The following is a 26068-nucleotide window of genomic DNA, read 5'->3' as shown; positions in this document are numbered from 1 at the left end:
TTAAATTTCAAGGGTTTTGTTTTAAGTCAATTATATGGAATTGTAAATGTAAAATTGGGTAGAATACGAAAAATGTAAATAAAAATGGTCCAAACATAAACTAGGCTAAATCACTGAACACAAATTTACTGATTAACTCAGATGTAAATAAACCTTTAAAGAGATTTCAACTAAAACCTTTTTATTTTATAAATCATTCAATTATTTCTCAGATTCCCTATCACTAGAAATGAACTAGAACAGAACTAAACTAGAACAGAACAAGAACTGAACTAGAATAGAGCTAGAACAGAACTAGAACAGAACTAGAACAGAACTAGAACAGAACTAAAACAGAACTAGAACAGAACTAGAACCGAACTAGAACAGAACACAACAGAACAGAACTAGAACAGAACTAGAACAGAAATAGAACTAGAACAGAACAGAACAGAACTAGAACAGAACTAGAACAGAACTAGAACAGAACTAGAACTGAACTAGAACTGAACTAGAACTGAACTAGAACTGAACTAGAACTGAACTAGAACTGAACTAGAACTGAACTAGAACTGAACTAGAACTGAACTAGAACAGAACTAGACTAGAACTAGAACTGGACTAGAACTAGAACACAACTAGAACAGAACTAGAACAGAACTAAAACAGAACTAGAACAGAACTAAAACAGAACTAGAACAGAACTAGAACAGAACTAGAACAGAACTAGAACAGAACTAGAACATAACTAGAACAGAACTAGAACAGAACTAGAACATAACTAGAACAGAACTAGAACAGAACTAGAACAGAACTAGAACAGAACTAGAACAGAACTAGAACAGAACTAGAACAGAACTAGAACAGAACTAGAACAGAACTAGAACAGAACTAGAACAGAACTAGAACAGAACTAGAACAGAACTAGAACAGAACTAGAACAGAACTAGAACAGAACTAGAAAAGAACTAGAACAGAACTAGAACAGAACTAGAACAGAACTAGAACAGAACTAGAACAGAACTAGAACAGAACTAGAACAGAACTAGAACAGAACTAGAACAGAACTAGAACAGAACTAGAACAGAACTAGAACAGAACTAGAACAGAACTAGAACAGAACTAGAACAGAACTAGAACAGAACTAGAACAGAACTAGAACAGTAGAACAGAACTGGAACAGAACTAGAACTGAACTAGAACTGAACTAGAACTGAACTAGAACGGAACTAGAACTGAACTAGAACTGAACTAGAACTGAACTAGAACTGAATTAGAACTGAACTAGAACTGAACTAGAACTGAACCAGAACTGAACTAGAACTGAATTAGAACTGAACTAGAACTGAACTAGAACTGAACTAGAACTGAACTAGAACTGAACTAGAACTGAACTAGAACTGAACTAGAACTGAACTAGAACTGAACTAGAACTGAACTAGAACTGAACTAGAACTGAACTAGAACTGAACTAAAACTGTGCTAGAACTGAACTAGAAACGAACTAGAACTGAATTGAGCTAAACTAAAACTGAAAAAGAACTCAATTATAACATATCAGGAATTCATTTTGAACTGAACTAGAACTTAACCCGAACTTAAACAGTTTATTCTCAAATCTATAGGTTAATTTTGTTTTTATCTTAAACCCTTTTTTATTATTATGGTTACTTTGTTTCAAATCTGCTTAAAACCACTTCCCTTCTTGGCTTTTAAATAAACTCTTTTTTGCTAAAATATCCTTTAAACCTTAATCCCCAACAAACAAAATCCTAAAACAATATACTTTTAGCTTTGTAGCCACATAGAAGCTCAACAGTATTTTCTATTACAAATGTAAAAGCTAAAGGCAAAACTCTGCTATTGATACACTTTTTAAATCCCCTTTAAAACACACACAATATCCTTAAACTTTTCATTATCCTTTTAATGTCAAGCTTTTCAAAGTAAACACGTTCGCTTCAATATTTGCTTAGTTTCATAATTAAGGAAGTGGTTTTGTAAAGTTTAAAGGTCTTAACCATAAGACATTTAGAAAACACAGTGTAAAGTCTAAATAAAAGCCTGTTAGTTAATTGACAGTTTAATTAGTAACAAAATGCCAACTCCTTAAAAGACAACTTTTATTAAGACAAAACACTGTAAAGAGTCAAATTAAATCTTTGTCTTGCTATCGTATTTTTGCAACATAAGATTTGTTTAGTTTGTATTGAAATACAGTAACACCTGTAAACAAGTTTTAACAAGTGTCCTGTTGACACTTTATTCTTGTTGCTGCTGCTGTTGGTGTTTATCATGTTGTCATTGTAATGGTTTTAATCAAACGTCTTTAATTTCAATCATTGTCAGTCGTAACAGAATCTTGTCTAAATAAATGTTTACGTTTGTGTAAATCCTGGTAAAATGTACAAACATACATATTGTGTTTACATTATTTTAAATAATGTATACTTTTAGGAGCACGCACACACACATTTCTAATATAAATTTACACTAGCACACATCAATATCCTTTATCCAAAACACCTGTATTTTAGTATTTTGCGAGACTTAAGTATAAATTTCACTTACTTGATGGCATCAATCATTTGTAAACCCATATTGACACAATTTGAGGCGTGCTGTGGCCTAGAGATTGGCAGTCCAGATACACAGTAATAACAGTCACCCAGAATTTTAATACGCAAACAATGATTTTCCTTTAAAGAAGAATGAAATTGTTAAAACAAAGTTCTAATGGAGAAGGAACTAAAGTTGACTTGAACTAGAACAGAATTAGAACTGAACAGAACTAGAACAGAACTAGAACATAACTAGAACGTAACTAGAACAGAACTAGAACAGAACTAGAACAGAACTAGAACAGAACTAGAACAGAACTAAAACAGAACTAGAACAGAACTAGAACAGAACTAGAACAGAACTAGAACAGAACTAGAACAGAACTAGAACAGAACTAGAACAGAACTAGAACAGAACTAGAACAGAACTAGAACAGAACTAGAACAGAACTAGAACAGAACTAGAACAGAACTAGAATAGAACTAGAACAGAACTAGAACAGAACTAGAACAGAACTAGAACAGAACTAGAACAGAACTAGAACAGAACTAGAACAGAACTAGAACAGAACTAGAACAGAACTAGAACAGAACTAGAACAGAACTAGAATAGAACAACTAGAACACAACTAGAACACAACTAGAACAGAACTAGAACAGAACTAGAACAGAACTAGAACAGAACTAGAACAGAACTAGAACAGAACTAGAACAGAACTAGAACAGAACTAGAACAGAACTAGAACAGAACTAGAACAGAACTAGAACAGAACTAGAACAGAACTAGAACAGAACTAGAACACAACTAGAACACAACTAGAACAGAACTAGAACAGAACTAGAACAGAACTAGAACAGAACTAGAACAGAACTAGAACAGAACTAGAACAGAACTAGAACAGAACTAGAACAGAACTAGAACAGAACTAGAACAGAACTAGAACAGAACTAGAACAGAACTAGAACAGAACTAGAACAGAACTAGAACAGAACTAGAACAGAACTAGAACAGAACTAGAACAGAACTAGAACAGAACTAGAACAGAACTAGAACAGAACTAGAACAGAACTAGAACGGAACTAGAACAGAACTAGAACAGAACTAGAACAGAACTAGAATAGAACAGATCTAGAATAGAACAGAACTAGAATAGAACAGAACTAGAATAGAACAGAACTAGAATAGAACAGAACTAGAACTGAACTAGAACTGAACTAGAACTGAACTAGAACTGAACTAGAACTGAACTAGAACTGAACTAGAACTGAACTAGAACTGAACTAGAACTGAACTAGAACTGAACTAGAACTGAACTAGAACTGAACTAGAACTGAACTAAAACTGAACTAGAACTGAACTAGAACTGATTTAGAACTGAACTAAAACTGAACTAAAACTGAACTAAAACTGAACTAGAACTGAACTAGAACTGAACTAGAACTGAACTAGAACTGAACTAGAACTGAACTAGAACTGAACTAGAACTGAACTAGAACTGAACTAGAACTGAACTAGAACTGAACTAGAACTGAACTAGAACTGAACTAGAACTGAACTAGAACTGAACTAGAACTGAACTAGAACTGAACTAGAACTGAACTAGAACTGAACTAGAACTGAACTAGAACTGAACTAGAACTGAACTAGAACTGAACTAGAACTGAACTAGAACTGAACTAGAACTGAACTAGAACTGAACTAGAACTGAACTAGAACTGAACTAGAACTGAACTAGAACTGAACTAGAACTGAACTAGAACTGAACTAGAACTGAACTAGAACTGAACTAGAACTGAACTAGAACTGAACTAGAACTGAACTAGAACTGAACTAGAACTGAACTAGAACTGAACTAGAACTGAACTAGAACTGAACTAGAACTGAACTAGAACTGAACTAGAACTGAACTAGAACTGAACTAGAACTGAACTAGAACTGAACTTGAACTGAACTAGAACTGAACTAGAACTGAACTAGAACTGAACTAGAACTGAACTAGAACTGAACTAGAACTGAACTAGAACTGAACTAGAACTGAACTAGAACTGAACTAGAACTGAACTAGAACTGAACTAGAACTGAACTAGAACTGAACTAGAACTGAACTAGAACTGAACTAGAACTGAACTAGAACTGAACTAGAACTGAACTAGAACTGAACTAGAACTTCTAGGATGTGAATAGCAATTTAGTTTGAAAATTTCCCATTTAATAACTCACCTGTGCAATTTGATCAAAACGCCCAAAAAGGTCATTCAAAGTCTTAACCAAATCGCTGGCGGTCAGTTGCTCAGACAACGGAGTAAAATTGACAATATCTGCATATAAAATAGAAACATTGTTATGCCTTTGGACATGCAATTCATGGAAACGTGTGGCCGATGAATTTGTTTGACCACCAGCCCGTTGGCAAGCATCAGCCATTTTTAACATTATGCTACGTTTAACCTAAAAAGAAAATATTCGAAACAGTTGTAGGAGGGTAGTAACAACAAACAGATTAAAAATAGGAACATTTAACAGCAACAATATCAATAATCCCAGGCATATAGTACTTGAACATACAAAAACATGGATAAATTGAAATAATAAACAAGAATGGATGGGATTTTTTGCTGCTGTTGTGGCTGCTAGTGGCAAGTGTCACTTGACAATGTTTTCCTTTTTGTAGTTTTGGTTTTTTTTTTTTAATAAACACATTAGTTATACTGACCTCAGCTGCAATGTAAGCCGGTATTACACTTAGCAATAATTGTTCCTGTTGTTCACGTTCACATTCCAATTTTACACGTTGCTCGATGCCAGTGCGTGTACCATCTACCGTACGAGTGTGGGCAGCATCTGACATTATGCGATAATATAAACCGGATACGGATGCACTAGCCAACATTATAATTTCGCCAAATAGCTAAAGAGAAAATAACAAAAATTTGGCAACATTTACAAAAATGATTAAGAAATTGTTCCGGAGATATACATTTGAGTAATTTTTTGTTAAATCTAAAACAGAACAATATAAGAAATTTAAAAATTTTCTAGCATTTATTTAACAAATTCTTCATCAGCCTAGACTTACCTAAAAAAATTGGTTTAATTTTTAAAAAAAACTGTCAACTGTTAATCAAGTTCAATTACAAAAAATTTTATGAAATTTCTAACAAAACCAATTTGTGGCAAATCCTGCAACAGAATTTAAGAACTAAAATTAATAATGTAGAGTTTTAAATTTAAACTCTAATTACTTATTAATTTCCATAAACAATGTTTGTTAATCTCTTTTCAAAAACCTCTTCCATCCCTTGATTAATATTCCAAAACCTTGAATTTTTCCCTATTTGCCACATATGTATGTAAGAGTATTTACCATTCAATTCATTTTGATTAATATTCAACAGATTTTTATGTTAATTATAAATAATCCTTTAGAAATTTAAAATCAACCAACCAGTAACAATGAATGACCCTGTTAAATGGTTTATTAAAAAAAAAATAGTTTATTTGAATTTTTATGCCTTGATAAACAGGTGGGTTTTGTTTGATTTTTTTCTAACAAAAAATATTAATAATAAATAGTTGTACAATATGAGCTAAAAAAAAAATAAAAAATCAACAACCAACAACAACAGTTCTAGTACTGTTCTATTTCTAGTTCAATTCTAGTTCTGTACAAGTTCAGTTTTAGTTCTGTTCTAGTTCTGTTCTAGTTCTGTTCTAGTTCTGTTCTAGTTCTGTTCTAGTTCTGTTCTAGTTCTGTTCCAGTTCTGTTCTAGTTCTGTTCTAGTTCTGTTCTAGTTCTGTTCTAGTTCTTTTCTAGTTCTGTTCTAGTTCTGTTCTAGTTCTGTTCTAGTTCTGTTCTAGTTCTGTTCTGTCTAGTTCTGTTCTAGTTCTGTTTCTAGTTCTGTTCTAGTTCTGTTCTAGTTCTGTTCTAGTTCTGTTCTAGTTCTGTTCTAGTTCTGTTCTAGTTCTGTTCTAGTTCTGTTCTAGTTCTGTTCTAGTCTGTTCTAGTTCTGTTCTAGTTCTGTTCTAGTTCTGTTCTAGTTCTGTTCTAGTTCTGTTCTAGTTCTGTTCTAGTTCTGTTCTAGTTCTGTTCTAGTTCTGTTCTAGTTCTGTTCTAGTTCTGTTCTAGTTCTGTCTAGTTCTAGTTCTGTTCTAGTTCTGTTCTAGTTCTGTTCTAGTTCTGTTCTAGTTCTGTTCTAGATCTATTCTAGTTCTGATCTAGTTCTGTTCTAGTTCTGTTCTAGTTCTGTTCTAGTTCTGTTCTAGTTCTGTTCTAGTTCTGATCTAGTTCTGATCTAGTCCTGTTCTAGTTCTGTTCTAGTTCTGTTCTAGTCCTGTTCTAGTTCTGTTCTAGTTCTGTTCTAGTTCTGTTCTGTTCTGTTCTAGTTCTGTTCTAGTTCTGTTCTGTTCTAGTTCTGTTCTAGTTCTGTTCTGTTCTAGTTCTTTTCTAGTTTCTAGTTCTGTTCTAGTTCTGTTCTAGTTCTGTTCTAGTTCTGTTCTAGTTCTGTTCTAGTTCTATTCTAGTTCTGTTCTAGTTCTGTTCTAGTTCTGTTCTAGTTCTGTTCTAGTTCTGTTCTAGTTCTATTGTAGTTCTGTTGTAGTTCTGTTCTACTTCTGTTCTAGTTCTGTTCTAGTTCTGTTCTAGTTCTATTCTAGTTCTGTTCTAGTTCTGTTCTAGTTCTGTTCTAGTTCTGTTCTAGTTCTGTTCTAGTTCTGTTCTAGTTCTGTTCTAGTTCTGTTCTAGTTCTGTTCTAGTTCTGTTCTAGTTCTGTTCTAGTTCTGTTCTAGTTCTGTTCTAGTTCTGTTCTAGTTCTGTTCTAGTTCTGTTCTAGTTCTGTTCTAGTTCTGTTCTAGTTCTGTTCTAGTTCTGCTCTAGTTCTGTTCTAGTTCTGTTCTAGTTCTGTTGTAGTTCTGTTATAGTTCTGTTCTAGTTCTGTTTTTGTTCTAGTTCAGTTCTAGTTCTGTTCTAGTTCAAGTTCTAGTTCAAGCTCTGTTCTGGTTCTGTTCTGCTTGTGTGCTAGTTCTGTTCCATTACTGTTCTAGTTCTATTGTAGTTCCGTTCCTTTCAAGTTTGCTTTCTCCATATTATCTACCGTAATCGTTTATCCTTAATTTTATTTATTTTATTTTTCTTTTGACATTGACCTTTGTCATGCATTTTAAATAGAATTTTCGTTTTCTGCACTGACATACAAAACCAATTTAAATGCATTTCTAGGTATTTGCACTTAATGTTTTTGTTTGGTAGTCGTTAAAAAATATTTTCTAGGACTAACAAAACATTTGTAGTATTTACTTTATTTAGTATTCACATAGACATTTTATATAATGACTTTTCAAATTGTTTTTTATAACACTTCCTTTTCCTCTTTCTCTCTCGCTCTATTTTACTATATACTTTTCTTTTCATACATGACTGAAAAGTATTTGCAAATGTTTTATTTAAAATAAAGTCCAATTAAAACAAAAACTTAAATGACAAACAAATGTGAATCGACAATGTGCAGTCAGGTCCTTGGACTTGTAGTGGTGTCGTTAGTATTAGTATTTAAATATATTCATGTAGTTGTTGTATTTGTTTGTACTTACCACAGGTAAATTAGGTGCATAGTCAGGACTTTCGCCTATACGATAGACAATATGTATGGCTGTCATGAATAGAGCTAAAACCACTGACACTGGCCATGATATGGGCAACATTGTGTGAATACCCTAGAGTTGTTGTAGGACGGGGGAAGAGAAAAATAAAACATTTTTTTTATTTAAATTGTTAAACAAAGTTAAATAATTAAATTGTGTTTAACACACATACTCTCATACTAGGTTACACTCAAAAAATTATATATTTATGAATGTATTTACAGGACATTTTCAATATTCAGCTGTTGCTATTTAAGGCAAAATTCAATTACTGTTCTACAAAGGCTAAAACTGTTTTTTGTTGTTTCATTATGTTTAGATTTTAATTATAGATTTAATAGAGAATATTTTCAAAACAAAATCAATATTTTTTTTAGCTTCATTACTACTACTATTTTACTTCAACTATTAAAATAGCAACCATTAAGTATTTTTCCTCAAAACCTTGAAATGTACTTTTTACATAAGTGTTTGCTAATGGAAAATGTAAATAAGCTAAAACAAACTGCTCTTTTTACTGCTAAATAAAATAAATTACATTAAAAATCTTGGGAAATTATCCCTCAAATAACAGCTGAACCACAACAACAAAAAGCCAAAACTAACCATCAACATTAACACACCAAACACATCAAGAATCTCATTAACTTTAAAAGCCAATATTTTGAACAAAAATATTGGCTACTTAAATACGAAATACATGGAACAACACTTCAACTAGAGTATTAAGTGGTTCAGGAAGTGCATACACATACCGTCATTTGGTAACCATAGACTAGTATATATAAATAAATTTATATTCCAAAACACTTTACAACACATAAATATAGACAGACATTTACACATACATACATATTACGTAAATATATGTTAGCTGTATCCCTTCATATCCTGTGTACATACTTCCGTTTGTTTAGTAACAACAATATACACACATACACTATTACATTTAAGCAAAATTGTAGTTTGTCTAAGTGTGATTTGATTTGTAGCATAAGACAGTGGGAGACCTGTTCAGTTCTAGTTCTGTTTTAGTTCAGTTCTAGCTCAGTTCTAGTTTAGTTCTAGTTATGTTGTAGTCCTGTTCTAGTTCTAGTTCAGTTCTAGTTCAGTTCTAGTTCAGTTCTAGTTCAGTTCTAGTTCAGTTCTAGTTCAGTTCTAGTTCAGTTCTAGTTCAGTTCTAGTTCAGCTCTAGTTCAGTTCTAGTTCAGTTCTAATTCAGTTCTAGTTCAGTTCTAGTTCAGTTCTAGTTCAGATCTAGTTCAGTTCTAGTTCAGTTCTAGTTCAGTTCTTGTTCAGTTCTAGTTCAGTTCTAGTTCAGTTCTAGTTCAGTTCTAGTTCAGTTCTAGTTCAGTTCTAGTTCAGTTCTAGTTCAGTTCTAGTTCAGTTCTAGTTCAGTTCTAGTTCAGTTCTAGTTCAGTTCTAGTTCAGTTCTAGTTCAGTTCTAGTTCAGTTCTAGTTCAGTTCTAGTTCAGTTCTAGTTCAGTTCAGTTCTAGTTCAGTTCTAGTTCAGTTCTAGTTCAGTTCTAGTTCAGTTCTAGTTCAGTTCTAGTTCAGTTCTAGTTCAGTTCTAGTTCAGTTCTAGTCTCTAGTTCTAGTTCAGTCTAGTTCAGTTCTAGTTCAGTTCTAGTTCAGTTCTAGTTCAGTTCTAGTCAGTTCTAGTTCAGTTCTAGTTCAGTTCTAGTTCAGTTCTAGTTCAGTTCTAGTTCAGTTCTAGTTTCAGTTCAGTTCAGTTCTAGTCATCTAGTTCAGTTCTAGTTCAGTTCTAGTAGTTCTAGTTCAGTTCTAGTTCAGTTCTAGTTCAGTTCTAGTTCAGTTCTAGTTCAGTTCTAGTTCAGGTTCTAGTTCAGTTCTTTCTAGTTCAGTTCTAGTTCTAGTTCAGTTCTAGTTCAGTTCTAGTTCAGTTTCTAGTTCAGTTCTAGTTCAGTTCTAGTTCAGTTCTAGTTCAGTTCTAGTTCATGTTCTAGTTCAGTTCTAGTCGTCTAGTTCAGTCTAGTTCAGTTCTAGTTCAGTTCTATCAGTTCAGTTCAGTAGTTCAGTTCTAGTTCAGTTCTAGTTCAGTTCTAGTTCAGTTCTAGTTCAGTTCTAGTTCAGTTCTAGTTCAGTTCTAGTTCAGTTCTAGTTCAGTTCTAGTTCAGTTCTAGTTCAGTTCTAGTTCAGTTCTAGTTCAGTTCTAGTTCAGTTCTAGTTCAGTTCTAGTTCAGTTCTAGTTCAGTTCTAGTTCAGTTCTAGTTCAGTTCTAGTTCAGTTCTAGTTCAGTTCTAGTTTAGTTCAAGTTCAGTTCTAGTTCAGTTCTAGTTCAGTTCTAGTTCAGTTCTAGTTCAGTTCTAGTTCAGTTATAGTTCAGTTCTAGTTCAGTTCTAGTTCAGTTCTAGTTCAGTTCTAGTTCAGTTCTAGTTCAGTTCTAGTTCAGTTCTAGTTCAGTTCTAGTTCAGTTCTAGTTCAGTTCTAGTTCAGTTCTAGTTCAGTTCTAGTTCAGTTCTAGTTTAGTTCTAGTTCAGTTCTAGTTCAGTTCTAGTTCAGTTCTAGTTCAGTTCTAGTTCAGTTCTAGTTCAGTTCTAGTTCAGTTCTAGTTCAGTTCTAGTTCAGTTCTAGTTCACTTCTAGTTCAGTTCTAGTTCAGTTCTAGTTCAGTTCTAGTTCAGTTCTAGTTCTAGTTCAGTTCTAGTTCAGTTCTAGTTCAGCTCTAGTTCAGTTCTAGTTCAGTTCTAGTTCAGTTCTAGTTCAGTTCTAGTTCAGTTCTAGTTCAGTTCTAGTTCAGTTCTAGTTCAGTTCTAGTTCAGTTCTAGTTCAGTTCTAGTTCAGTTCTAGTTTAGTTCTACTTTAGTTCAAGTTTAGGTCTAGTTCAGTTCCAGTTCTGTTCTAGTTCTATTCTAGTTCTTTTTTAGTTCTGTTCTAATTCTTTTCAAGTTCTGTTCTAATTCTTTTCTAGTTGACCACTGTCCTTTTGCTAATAGACGTCCATTAATAACCTGTGCTTTATGTATGAGTGTTTTCCTTTAGAGAGCGAGTATGTGGATGTCTGTATACACATACAACAAACATATACTTACCAGGAATACAGCAAATAATGGTAATGGCGCCAATTCTTCACCCGTAATTGCTGCTATCGTTCCCAATGAAAATGTTGTTACAATGGCAAATGCCAAAGCAGCCACCGGTGAATTCAATACAGCTGGAAACTGTAGGGCTGTGAGTATACTAGCTGATATTAATGTAGCCAATGCTAGTAATAGTGTTTGTAATAATTGCTATAATTGAGAAGAAGAGAAGAATAAACAACAAACTGACATTAGTACAAGGAGTGACAAAATGAATTGCATATTTATAGGAGGAGTATACAGTACAAGGGCAAAGCAAGGGGGTTAGACATCAAAGTTAGTGTATGGGAAAGTAATAATTTGCTATTTTTCGTTAGGGAATTAAAAGTCAGTGGTTTTGATAGGGGAAAATGTTAGATAATCAGATGGATATGTTTAATATGGGAATTTATGCATTTTTAATTTAATTTAATATTTTTCAGATTTAAGTTCGTTATTAATTCCTATTAAGTATTCTTTCTCAAATAATCGATTATTCTTTAACACTTTTCAACGCTTCTACTCTTTCTATTGTTTTTAGGATAATAAAAACTTGTTTAAAAGTTCTTGTTAAGTCACTATTGTCCTTTTGTTTGGAAAAGAGCTTTACTCACCTGTTGGTAAATGACACCTATAATAATGGAAACTACACATGCTGCCAGAGATATTAGTAGACCAGAGCGGAACAATGATTTACGCAAACGTTGTCGATATCTCGTATACAAGTCATCTAAGTGAATGTCCTCCGCTAAAATGAAAAAAGGTAAGTAAAACATGTTTAATAATTATGAACAAAACCAAAATTTAATATAAAACTAAAGTGTTATTTAAAAAAAAATCTCTTATTTACGATTCTTGCAACGTTTCGTACAAGTTTTTTCATTGTTCTTGTTGTTAAATTGAAAAACATCAAAATGAAATAAATAATAAAGAAAAAGTTTTAATAGGCTGGCTGGCCATAAAAGTTTTTCTCTATCCCTTTAAATGGTTTGGTCTGGTTGGTTTGATTTCTGTTGGTCATTTGGCCTGACCAGGCAAATGGTTACAAGGTGGTTTAGCAGACTAAGTTGATACTTTTGTTTGTAGGCGTTAAGGCATGATAAAAACTCATAATTGTTAAAAGCAAGTTTTGTGTTTAACTTTTGATGTTTTTTGTGTTGTTGTTAGAAAATTTAAGCAAATGTGTTTTGAATAAATTGAACTAGTACAGAAATAGAACAGAACTAGAATAGAACATAACTAGAACAAAACTAGAACAGAACTAGAATAGAACTAGAACTAGAACATAACTAGAACAGAACTAGAACAAAACTAGAACAGAACTAGAACAGAACTAGAACTGAACTAGAAAGGAACTAGAGCAGAACTAGAACAGAACTAGAATAGAACTAGAACAAAACTAGAACAGAACTAGAACAGAACTAGAACAGAACTAGAACAGAACTAGAACAGAGAACAGAACTAGAACAGAACTAGAACAGAACTAGAACAGAACTAGAACAGAACTAGAACAGAACTAGAACAAACTAGAACAGAACTAGAACAAAACTAGAACAAAACTAGAACAGAACTAGAACAAAACTAGAACAGAACTAGAACAGAACTAGAACAGAACTAGAACAGAACTAGAACAGAACTAGAACAGAACTAGAACAAAACTAGAACAAAACTAGAACAGAACTAGAACAGAACTAGAACAGAACTAGAACAAAACTAGAACAGAACTAGAACAGAACTAGAACAGAACTAGAACAGAACTAGAACAGAACTAGAACAGAACTAGAACAGAACTAGAACAGAACTAGAACAGAACTAGAACAGAACTAGAACAGTACTAAAACAGAACTAGAACAGAACTAGAACAGAACTAGAACAGAACTAGAACAGAACTACAACAAAACTAGAACAGAACTAGAACAGAACTAGAACAGAACTAGTACAGAACTAGAACAGAACTAGAACAGAACTAGAACAGAACTGAACTATAACAGAACTAGAACTGAACTAGAACAGAACTAGAACAGAACTGAACTAGAACAGAACTGAACTAGAACAGAACTGAACTAGAACAGAACTGAACTGAACTAGAACAGAACTGAACTAGAACAGAACTGAACTAGAACATAACTGAACTAGAACAGAACTGAAATAGAACAGAACAGAACTGAACTAGAACAGAACTAGAACAGAACTAGAATAGAACTAGAACAGAACTAGAACAGAACTAGAACAGAACTAGATCAGAACTAGAAAAGAACTAAAACAGAACTAAAACAGAACTAGAACAGAACTAGAACAGAACTAGAACAGAACTAGAACAGAACTAGAACAGAACTAGAACAGAACTAGAACAGAACTAGAACAGAACTAGAACAGAACTAGAACAGAACTAGAACAGAACTAGAACAGAACTAGAAAAGAACTAAAACAGAACTAGAACAGAACTAGAACAGAACTAGAACAGAATTAGAACAGAGCTAGAACAGAACTAGAACAGAACTAGAACAGAACTTAACACTACAACTGTTTGAACTGCACCCAAGCATTTTTTAATCATTTTAAATTTGAAATAAATCTCAGTCTTTATTATTTATTTATTATCCCTGCCATATGTTGTTCACTTTTATAGTCAATTAAAATTTCCTATTATTAATCTAAAACCTCATTTTCTCCATAACCACTTTGAGTAGAATAAAATGAGATCATATTGTCTTCTTCTTGGTCTACTTATAATTCTATCATCTTAAATGAGGCCAAATAAATATTGACAAAGAAAATGTGTGCGTGTGTGTGTGTGTGTGTGTAGTAAGGGTATCCTTAGAAGGAATATGTATCAAATTTCTTATGACAGTATAAACATTTCGCCTTAGACTTGGATATAGTGTATGGTGGTGCTGTCAACAACTTTTCAGTTAAAAAATATTTATATTTTTTCTTTGTATATATTTACACACAAATTGAATCTTAAATCTGCCTAGTAGTGAGTTGTTGTTTTCTATAAAGAGGTCCTTTTAGATTAAAATACCAAAAAAAAAAAAAACAATAATAAACAAAAGCAAAAAATAGAACCTGTTGCTGAGAAGCCACGCCAAAGGACTTTAAGTCGCCCCTAAAGTACAATAAGCAAAAAAATCTGAAAAAACCTTAATAATACACATTTCTATGTCATGACCTCCTGCGCTATTCTTAAGTGTAAAAGTATGTTAGTGTTGGTGTTTGTATGTGTTTCACGTTTTGTACACTTTGCCCTGACACCCTCAATTAACAATGTCATCCAACAATGATTTTGTTAGCAAGAAAAAATGAATGTTCATAGAACAACAAAAGCAAAGAAAAAGGACATACAAAATGCCACAAGAAAGGAAACATATTGGTTGGGCTTTTTTTATGCGTAAATACACTGAAAGAGAATGTTTGTGGTTTTCTTATAGAAAAATATTAATGTTAATGTTGGGGGAAACAAATTAAAGATAAATGTGTGGTTAAGAATAGGTTTAAGGGAGGTGGCTTAAGAAAACAGGTTATCTAACTTACTTTAAAAGAAATTTAGACTATTTTCTAGAAAGTACTTTTTTAAAAAAGTACCTTTTTACAAAATGTACATTTTATTACCAAAAATACTCTTTTTAAAACTAATTTAACTAAAATTGAGAAATTCTGCTTAAAATATCCATTTTTAAAAAAGTAGTATTTTTGGTACTTTTTGTATTTTCTCAAAAAAGTACTTTTTTGTTACAAAAAGCGTACGCAAAATACTTTTTTTTTTTTGCAAGTAATTTACTTTAAATTGATAAATTCTGCTTAAAATATTTCATTTGAAAAAAGTAGTATTTTTACTACTTTTTTAATTTTGTCAAAAAGTACTTATTTTTGGTACTTTTTTTAAACTGCTTTTATGTATTTTTTAAAAAATGTTAAGGATTTTTCATTATATTTTAAACGAAACCAAGAAATATTTTTGGAAAATAGTCTAAAAAACTGAAATTGAAAAAAGTAGTATACATATTTAGTACTTTTTTGATATGTTTAAAATTTAGTATTATTTGAGCTTTTTCCACAACTTTCTTTACATTTATAATGAAATTGAATTCAAAATGATAAAAATTCAACATAAAAACACCATTTTAAAAAAGTAGTTTTTTCGGTACTTTTTTTAAAATAGCTAAAATTTGTATTTTTTAAATATTTTCAAATGTTATCACTATTTTTTAAACGAAATAAAACAGCAAATTTTTAAAAATAGTCCAAAAAACTGAAATTGAAAAAAGTAGTATATTTGGTACTTTTTTGTATATGACTAGAAAGTGTTATTTTTATTAGTTTTTTAACAGGAATCAATTGAAAATAGTAAAAATTACAAAAATATAATTTTTAGAAAAAGTAGTATTTTTACTACTTTTTTAAATTTTGCAAAAAATAGTACTTTTGTTCACTTTTCACAATTTTCATTACATTTTTACTAAATTTACAAGAAATTTGCAAATTTCGTCATTAAAATTAAATTTTTAAAAAGTAGTATTTTTAGTACTTTTTTAAATTTTCTAAAAAAGTAAGACTTTTTGTTCTATTAGGAAAACAACAATTTCAAATAGTAGTTTTTTAACAGGAATCAAATGAAAATAGTAAAAATTACAAAAGTATAACTTTTACAAAAAGTAGTATTTTTACTACTTTTTTAAATTTTGCAAAAAATAGTACTTTTGTTCACTTTTCACAATTTTCATTACATTTTTACTAAATTTACAAGAAATTTGCAAATTTCGTCATTAAAATTACATTTTTAAAAAGTAGTATTTTTAGTACTTTTTTAAATTTTCTAAAAAAGTAAGACTTTTTGTTCTATTAGGAAAACAACAATTTCAAATAGTAGTTTTTTAACAGGAATCAAATGAAAATAGTAAAAATTACAAAAGTATAACTTTTACAAAAAGTAGTATTTTTACTACTTTTTTAAATTTTGCAAAAAATAGTACTTTTGTTCACTTTTCACAATTTTCATTACATTTTTACTAAATTTACAAGAAATTTGCAAATTTCGTCATTAAAATTACATTTTTAAAAAGTAGTATTTTTAGTACTTTTTTAAATTTTCTAAAAAAGTAAGACTTTTTGTTCTATTAGGAAAACAACAATTTCAAATAGTAGTTTTTTAACAGGAATCAAATGAAAATAGTAAAAATTACAAAAGTATAACTTTTACAAAAAGTAGTATTTTTACTACTTTTTTAAATTTTGCAAAAAATAGTACTTTTGTTCACTTTTCACAATTTTCATTACATTTTTACTAAATTTACAAGAAATTTGCAAATTTCGTCATTAAAATTACATTTTTAAAAAGTAGTATTTTTAGTACTTTTTTAAATTTTCTAAAAAAGTAAGACTTTTTGTTCTATTAGGAAAACAACAATTTCAAATAGTAAAAAATTTAAAAAGTAACAATATTTTGCAAACAATAGTATTTTCGACAATATGGTCATCAGACGTATGATTATTATTAGTTTTATTACAGCTTTGAAATTCAAATCACTCATACGTCCCCCAACAGTTTTATTCTTTGCAATCATAAATAATTTATAATTTTCTCTCTATCATTTCAATAATCATAGACTTAAGTATCTTAGGAATAAACAGCAAAATAAACAATAAAATTATTAGAAAAATCATATTCTGAAGACGACTGATTGTCACAAAATGTTTATAATCATTTACTAAAGGACATCGAACCAAAGTAATAAAAATAAGAACATAAAGTTCCATGACTTGTTGAGAGTACAAATTATTTAAAGCAATAAATATCCCTTAAAATAAAAATTGGATTATGTTTTATTAAAGACACTGAAAGAAAAAAAGTAAAAAAATTTCAACAACTTTTAACCATTTTCCTTTCTATAATTGTATCTCTGTCACACTTTCCTTCATCATAAAAAAACAGTCAATAACAACAATAACTATAAGAAAATAACTGTGATTGCTTTAGCATTAGAGATAGTGTTAGAAAAGCAATAATAAATAAATAATTCCAATAATTGATAGACTGGAATAATTTATTTATTTATTCATTTCTCATACTATTCAGTGTTCATTACTTTTTTATCTTCATTTATCATTTCCTTAAGCATTTTAAGTTTATGATGGCAAATAAAAAATAAATACATTCCTGTAATGAAGTGCTATTTATGGGGAAAATAAAAAGTTTTTAAAAAAATTATAACTGTTTCATATATAAATCAACTAGACTATAGACTGAACTATAGACTAGACTACAGACTAGACTATAGACTAGACTACAGACTAGACTATAGACTAGACTATAGACTAGACTATAGACTAGACTATAGACTAGACTATAGACTAGACTATAGACTAGACTATAGACTAGACTATAGACTAGACTATAGACTATACTATAGACTATACTATAGACTATACTATAGACTATACTATAGACTATACTATAGACTATACTATAGACTATACTATAGACTATACTATAGACAATAGACTAGACTATAGACTAGACTATAGACTAGACTGTAGACTAGACTATAGACTAGACTATAGACTAGACTATAGACTAGACTATAGACTAGACTATAGACTAGACTATAGACTAGACTATAGACTAGACTATAGACTAGACTATAGACTAGACTATAGACTAGACTATAGACTAGACTATAGACTAGACTACAGACTAGACTAGACTAGACTATAGACTAGACTATTGACTAGACTATAGACTAGACTATAGACTAGACTATATACTAGACTACAGACTAGACTATAGACTAGACTATAGACTAGACTACAGACTAGACTATAGACTAGACTATAGACTAGACTATAGACTAGACTATAGACTAGACTATAGACTAGACTATAGACTAGACTATAGACTAGACTATAGACTAGACTATAGACTAGACTATAGACTAGACTATAGACTAGACTATAGACTAGACTATAGACTAGACTATAGACTAGACTATAGACTAGACTATAGACTAGACTATAGACTAGACTATAGACTAGACTATAGACTAGACTATAGACTAGACTATAGACTAGACTATAGACTAGACTATAGACTAGACTATAGACTAGACTATAGACTAGACTATAGACTAGACTATAGACTAGACTATAGACTAGACTATAGACTAGACTATAGACTAGACTATAGACTAGACTATAGACTAGACTATAGACTAGACTATAGACTAGACTATAGACTAGACTATAGACTAGACTATAGACTAGACTATAGACTAGACTATAGACTAGACTATAGACTAGACTATAGACTAGACTATAGACTAGACTATAGACTAGACTATAGACTAGACTATAGACTAGACTATAGACTAGACTATAGACTAGACTATAGACTAGACTATAGACTAGACTATAGACTAGACTATAGACTAGACTATAGACTAGACTATAGACTAGACTATAGACTAGACTATAGACTAGACTATAGACTAGACTATAGACTAGACTATAGACTAGACTATAATATAGACTAGACTATAGACTAGACTATAGACTAGACTATAGACTAGACTATAGACTAGACTATAGACTAGACTATAGACTAGACTATAGACTAGACTATAGACTAGACTATAGACTAGACTATAGACTAGACTATAGACTAGACTATAGACTAGACTATAGACTAGACTATAGACTAGACTATAGACTAGACTATAGACTAGACTATAGACTAGACTATAGACTAGACTATAGACTAGACTATAGACTAGACTATAGACTAGACTATAGACTAGACTATAGACTAGACTATAGACTAGACTATAGACTAGACTATAGACTAGACTATAGACTAGACTATAGACTAGACTATAGACTAGACTATAGACTAGACTATAGACTAGACTATAGACTAGTCTATAGGCTAGACTATAGACTAGACTATAGACTAGACTATAGACTAGACTATAGACTAGACCATAGACTAGACTATAGACTAGACTATAGACTAGACTATAGACTAGACTATATACTAGACTATAGACTATATACTAGACTATAGACTAGACTATAGACTAGACTATAGACTAGACTATAGACTAGACTATAGACTAGACTATAGACTAGACTATAGACTAGACTATAGACTAGACTATAGACTTAGACTATAGACTAGACTATAGACTAGACTATAGACTAGACTATAGACTAGACTATAGACTAGACTATAGACTAGACTATAGACTAGACTATAGACTAGACTATAGACTAGACTATAGACTAGACTATAGACTAGACTATAGACTAGACTATAGACTAGACTATAGACTAGACTATAGACTAGACTATAGACTAGACTATAGACTAGACTATAGACTAGACTATAGACTAGACTATAGACTAGACTATAGACTAGACTATAGACTAGACTATAGACTAGACTATAGACTAGACTATAGACTAGACTATAGACTGGACTATAGACTGGACTATAGACTAGACTATGGACTAGACTATGGACTAGACTATAGACTAGACTATTGCCTAGACTAGACTATTGCCTAGACTAGACTATGGACAAGACTAGACTATGGACTAGACTAGACTAGACTATAGATTAGACTAAAGACTAGACTATACACTAGACTATAGACTAGACTATAGACTAGACTATAGACTAGACTATAGACTAGACTATAGACTAGACTATAGACTAGACTATAGACTAGACTATAGACTAGACTATAGACTAGACTATAGACTAGACTATAGACTAGACTATAGACTAGACTATAGACTAGACTATAGACTAGACTATAGACTAGACTATAGACTAGACTATAGACTAGACTATAGACTAGACTATAGACTAGACTATAGACTAGACTATAGACTAGACTATAGACTAGACTAGACTAGACTATAGATTAGACTATAGACTAGACTATAGATTAGACTATAGATTAGACTATAAACTATAGTCTAGTATTTAGTCTAGACTAAAGTCTAGACGATAGTGTAGTCGATAGTTTTATCTACAGTTTAGTCTTTATTCTAGTCTATAGTCTTGTCCATTGTATAGTCGTTAGTCTGGTCTAAAGTCTAGCCTATAGTGTAATCGATAGTTTTGTCTATAGTCTATAACTATTTACTATAGTTCTAGTACATCTTGATTATAGCTGTTGAGTGAAATCTGCTAAATAGTTCAGCATAATTCGGACATATTTGCATTATTATTTATCTCTTTTTAACACAATATTTATTTGTTTATAATCTTTTACCATAAATATTTATAAATCAATTTATAATCCTCTTACAGAATAAATACACGTATTATTATCCTTGACAATAAAAAACTAATATTATAATAAATAATAAAAATTTTTAAAATAAATCAACAGAACACGACAACGTTTGAATATTTAAATAGAACGTTTAACTGTTTTACAGTTTTAAAAAAAAGTTGCAATGAATGTCATGGTTTTAATTTAAACTATTTATTATTATTATTGTATTGTTATTTTTAAAGTTATTTAAATATTGATACAAAACTATAGCGTGTAAAATCAATATAAATGTCTAAGCAATACATTTGCAATTTGTTGAATGTTTTGTTTAGAAAAAAGTGTAATAAATAGAAAAATAGTACTTTTTGTTAAAAGTATAAGAAAGAGAACAAGTGCTGGAACAATTTATGGGTGAGGATATTATGAAAATTTGTATGCTAGGGTAAAGGAGACTTTAGTATGCTGTATGATATTAGTTTAAAACAATTTTAAAAAAAGTACTAAATATACTACTTTTTTAAAACAATTTTTTTTCTTGTATCTTTTAACAATTTTATGTAGAAGAAAGCGAAAAATTAACTAAAATACTATTTTCGGTAAAAAATAAAAAAGTACTAAGAATACTACTTTTTGAAAATTTATAATATTAGTACTTTACAACCTTATTTGAATAATTTCATAAAAAAATTTAAAAAAAATAAAGAAAATTTTTCGTTTTACAAAAAAATACTACCTTTTTTAAAATATTTTAAAAAAGTACCAAAAATACTACTTTAAAAAATTAAATTTTTGATATTTTTAAATAAATTTCATAAAAAGATAATCAAATCAAAACTATAATACTAGTTTTGGCTAAAAAATAAAAAAGTATTAAAAATACTACTTTTTTCAAAAATAAAAAATTTTAGTATTTTTACCTTTTTTAAGTAATTTAATAACAAAATTATAAAATTCTATAAAAAAATAACATTAATGAAAACATACTACTTTTTGGCAACAATTTAAAAAAGTATTTAAAATACTACTATTTTAAAAAATTTAAATTCTGAGTATTTTTTAATAATTTTAACAAGAATGAAGCCAAAATAGAAACAACATATTATTTTTGGTCAAAAATAAAAAAAGTACTAAAAATACTACTTTTTTCAATATTAAAAATTTTAGTACTTTTCCAACTTTTTTAAGTTATTTTATAACAAAAGTATAAAGAACTAAAGAAAATTTTATATGTTTGATGAAAAATACTTTTTCCAAAAAATTTCAAAAAGTAACAAAAATACTACTTTTTCAAAAAATTTATATTTTCATATATTTTAATTAAAAGAGATGCAGAATACTGCACTAAAACACATTTTTGAGCCAAATATAAATAAGTACTAAAAATACTACTTTTTTTTCAATATTAATAATTCTATTGAAGGGTATTCGTCTACCCTGCTTGCCCACAGTCTATTTCAAGTACACACCGATAAAGAAAGGCACAGCTGTTATTATTGCAAGGATATTTTTTATTATTTATTCTAGGTTTTTATCCTTTTTTCTAGGGTTTTTGTTTTCTTGTCTGCTTATTGTTGCAACGAGCCAGCAACAACTAAACAAATAATCATAAAAAATTGACTAACAATTTGTAAAGAAAAAAACTTAACAAAACAGCAATAAAAACAAAAAAACACTATCAATGTAACAAATAACACTCTAGTGTTGGGGGTGTCAACACACTGATAACAAACACATATATAAATGAAACTGTGTTAACAGGCGATATGCTTGCATTTGTATGCATATGCATTTAGTATATAAGAAAAGTTTTTTATTGTGAACATTAGACATGACAAATACAAACGAATTGACTAGAAAGCAGAGAGAGATAGAAGAAAAGAAAAAACAAAATATTTATACTCTCATACATTCATATACATACATATGTATGTAAGTTTACTTCCTTCTTCAAAAATAAACAAAATAATAAACATTTTTTTCTTTACGTTTCAATGTGTTTGAAATTACATTTTGCATTAATAAAACATGCAGGATTGTTTACATTTAAGACATTTTGTGAATTGTAGGAGTATGTTTATATTTGTGTATGAAGATTTGAAATTGCTATTTATAGTAAAATGAAATAAAATAGCACATATCTACCTTAAATATAGCGCTTATATAGTGTGGACTATGGTCTGAACTCTGGTATAGTCTCACCTATAGGCTAGTCTATAGTCTAGTCTATAGTCTAGTCTATAGTCTAGTCTAGTCTATAGTCTAGTCTAGTCTATAGTCTAGTCTATAGTCTAGTCTATAGTCTAGTCTATAGTCTAGTCTATAGTCTAGTCTATAGTCTAGTCTATAGTCTAGTCTATAGTCTAGTCTATAGTCTAGTCTATAGTCTAGTCTATAGTCTAGTCTAGTCTATAGTCTAGTCTATAGTCTAGTCTATAGTCTAGTCTATAGTCTAGTCTATAGTCTAGTCTATAGTCTAGTCTATAGTCTAGTCTATAGTCTAGTCTATAGTCTAGTCTATAGTCTAGTCTATAGTCTAGTCTATAGTCTAGTCTATAGTCTAGTCTATAGTCTAGTCTATAGTCTAGTCTATAGTCTAGTCTATAGTCTAGTCTATAGTCTAGTCTATAGTCTAATCTATAATCTAGTCTATAGTCTAGTCTATAGTCTAGTCTATAGTCTAGTCTATAGTCTAGTCTATAGACTAGTCTATAGTCTAGTCTATAGTCTAGTCTATAGTCTAGTCTATAGACTAGTCTATAGTCTAGTCTATAGACTAGTCTATAGTCTAGTCTATAGTCTAGTCTATAGTCTAGTCTATAGACTAGTCTATAGTCTAGTCTATAGTCTAGTCTATAGACTAGTCTATAGTCTAGTCTATAGTCTAGTCTATAGTCTAGTCTATAGTCTAGTCTATAGTCTAGTCTATAGTCTAGTCTATAGTCTAGTCTATAGTCTAGTCTATAGTGTAGCCTATAGTCTAGTCTATAGTCTAGTCTATAGTCTAGTCTATAGTCTAGTCTATAGTCTAGTCTATAGTCTAGTCTATGGTCTAGTCTATAGTCAAGTCTATAGTCTAATGTATAGTCTAGTCTATAGTCTAATGTATAGTCTAGTCTATAGTCTAGTCTATGGTCTAGTCTATAGTCAAGTCTATAGTCTAGTCTATAGTCTAGTCTATAGTCTAGTCTATAGTCTAGTCTATAGTCTAGTCTATAGTCTAGTCTATAGTCTAGTATATAGTCTAGTCTATAGTCTAGTCTATAGTCTAGTCTATAGTCTAGTCTATAGTCTAGTCTATAGTCTAGTCTATAGTCTCGTCCATAGTCTAGTCTATATAGTCTATAGTCTAGTCCATAGTCTAGTCTATATAGTCTATAGTCTAGTCTATAGTCTAGTCTATAGTCTAATCTATAGTCTAGTCTATAGTCTAGTCTCTAGTCTAGTGTATTCTATATTTTAATATTAAATTCCCCCAACTAAACAAATACAGAAATATAATTGTGTTCTTTTTTACCAAAACTCTAAACTTTTTAAACGGAAGTAACTGACAGTAGTATTCTATCATTAAAAGAAAAATGTTTATATGTGTGCGTTTAAGTAATTGTAAAGGAGGTTGTATATGTTTTGCTATTACAATCTATTATTTTTACATTTTTTTTTTTTCGTCAAAGCGAATGTCATGTCATTTCTTCAATGACACCATTCTGTAATGGAGGCAAAGAAAATTATAAAAAAAACTGAAGAAATGTTTAAAGCAGAAAAATATATTCATGCTAAGGAATTGATACCTGATGTTAGACGAATCGGTTACACCCTGTCTAGCGGTTATATATAAGGCATATAAAAACAAATTTAATAAAAATAAATGTTCTTAAAAATAGACATTTTGCTAAAAAAAAAATGCAAGATGCTGAAGATGAAGATTGACAGGCGAAAAGGAGCTGTTTATCAAAAATAAACATGAATGATTTAATTTGGTTATAAGGGTGGAAGATAGACAGACAATCATTGACAGACATCGATAGATATTATATTTGATGGTGGGTAGACAGTAATAAAATAAAATGTTTTTGATATATTTTTAGCAATAAATTTGGGAGTTAGCTAAAGAGAAGGAGGGTTATTAAAAAGGGAGCCGAGACTATAAGTAAATTATGAGAATATAAATAGAAGAAAATAAAAGTGTAAAACACAAACAGCTAGAAAATATAATAATTTTAAAGAATTTTTTTAAAATCTTTAAAAACTGTTTATTTTATCACCAAAATCTAATTTTTATTTTCCACACATTTATCACGTTTTCTTGTCATTTTGTCAACAGGATTTGTTGAATCTGTTTCTACATTTTTGTTGTCTATAGTTATGCACTTTAACTACGTACTTGCTATTGACTGTTTGTCAGCCATGAAATATTTACTTTTTTTCTTTACTTTTGTATATGACATTTTTGAAGGTTTTTTATACAAAGTTTAGTTTTGCGGATTTTCTAAGGTTATTTTTTTCAAAAAACGTGTTTTGCTTTTTAGAAGAGTCCGTAATGCAGTTTTGATAAAAAATAAATATTTGTAAAAATTTGCTAGAGAAAAATATGAAAACAAAAATTTCAAGGTTATTAACAAACTAAGGCGTATGAGAAATATATAATATGCAAGGTGTTTAATAGTAATCATACGCAGTGGTATTCTAACATACTTAAGTGATTATAAAAACGGAGCAACAATTGCGACGGGCCTGCAGTGTAGTCTGTTGTCTACAGTCCAATCTAGCCCAGAATATCTCTTAGTCTATATACTAGTCTATTCTATAAGCTATTCTATAGGTTAGTCTACAGACTATTCTATAGTCTATAGTCTAGTCTAGTCCAGTCTGTAGTCTAGTATATATAGTCCAGTCTGTAGTAAGTATATAATCCAGTCTATAGTCTAGTCTATAGTCTAGTCTATAGTCTAGTCTATAGTCTAGTCTATAAGCTATTCTATAGGCTAGTCTACAGTCTATTCTATAGTCTATAGTCTAGTCTAGTCCAGTCTGTAGTCTAGTATATATAGTCCAGTCTGACGTCAAGTATATAGTCTAATCTATAGTCTAGTCTATAGTCTAGTCTATAGTCTAGTCTATAGTCCAGTATATAGTCTAGTCTAGTCTATAGTCTAGTCTATAGTCTAGTCTATAGTCTAGTCTATAGTCTAGTCTATAGTCTAGTCTAGTTTATAGTCTAGTCTAGTCCAGTCTGTAGTCTAGTATATAGTCCACTCTGTAGTAAAGTATATAGTCTATAGTCTAGACTAGTCTATAGTCCAGTCTAGTTCAGTCTGTAGTCTAGTATATAGTCCACTCTGTAATAAAGTGAATAGTCTAGTCTATAGTCTAGTCTAGTCTATAGTCTAGTCTAGTCTATAGTCTAGTCTAGTCTATAGTCTAGTCTAGTCTATAGTCTAGTCTATAGTCTAGTCTATAGTCTAGTCTATAGTCTAGTCTATAGTCTAGTCTATAGTCTAGTCTAGTCTATAGTCTAGTCTATAGTCTA

At 30.4% G+C, this 26068-nt stretch overlaps 1 protein-coding gene across 5 annotated transcripts in view; it reads right to left on the bottom strand.

Annotated features, from left to right (window-relative positions):
* LOC119600226 (adenylate cyclase type 2) overlaps window positions 1-26068 on the bottom strand; it is a 127881-nt gene that overhangs the window by 24324 nt on the left and 77489 nt on the right. For all 5 annotated transcript variants that reach the window (XM_037950321.1, XM_037950322.1, XM_037950323.1 and 2 more), the window contains exons 4-9: window positions 11872-12005; window positions 11231-11428; window positions 8128-8250; window positions 5255-5449; window positions 4762-4989; window positions 2551-2678 (exon numbers count right to left, since the gene is read on the bottom strand). In XM_037950321.1, the coding sequence (XP_037806249.1) occupies window positions 2551-2678; window positions 4762-4989; window positions 5255-5449; window positions 8128-8250; window positions 11231-11428; window positions 11872-12005 (1006 nt within the window). The remainder of the gene's footprint in view (window positions 1-2550; window positions 2679-4761; window positions 4990-5254; window positions 5450-8127; window positions 8251-11230; window positions 11429-11871; window positions 12006-26068) is intronic.

Source organism: Lucilia sericata, unplaced genomic scaffold, assembly GCF_015586225.1.
Source record: "Lucilia sericata isolate MDLA Ls3-8-SP2 unplaced genomic scaffold, ASM1558622v1 Contig000108F_arrow, whole genome shotgun sequence".
NCBI classification, from domain to species: domain Eukaryota; kingdom Metazoa; phylum Arthropoda; class Insecta; order Diptera; family Calliphoridae; genus Lucilia; species Lucilia sericata.
The sequence above is the reverse complement of the archived record's forward strand: the minus strand, read 5'-3'. Positions and strand labels throughout refer to the sequence as shown.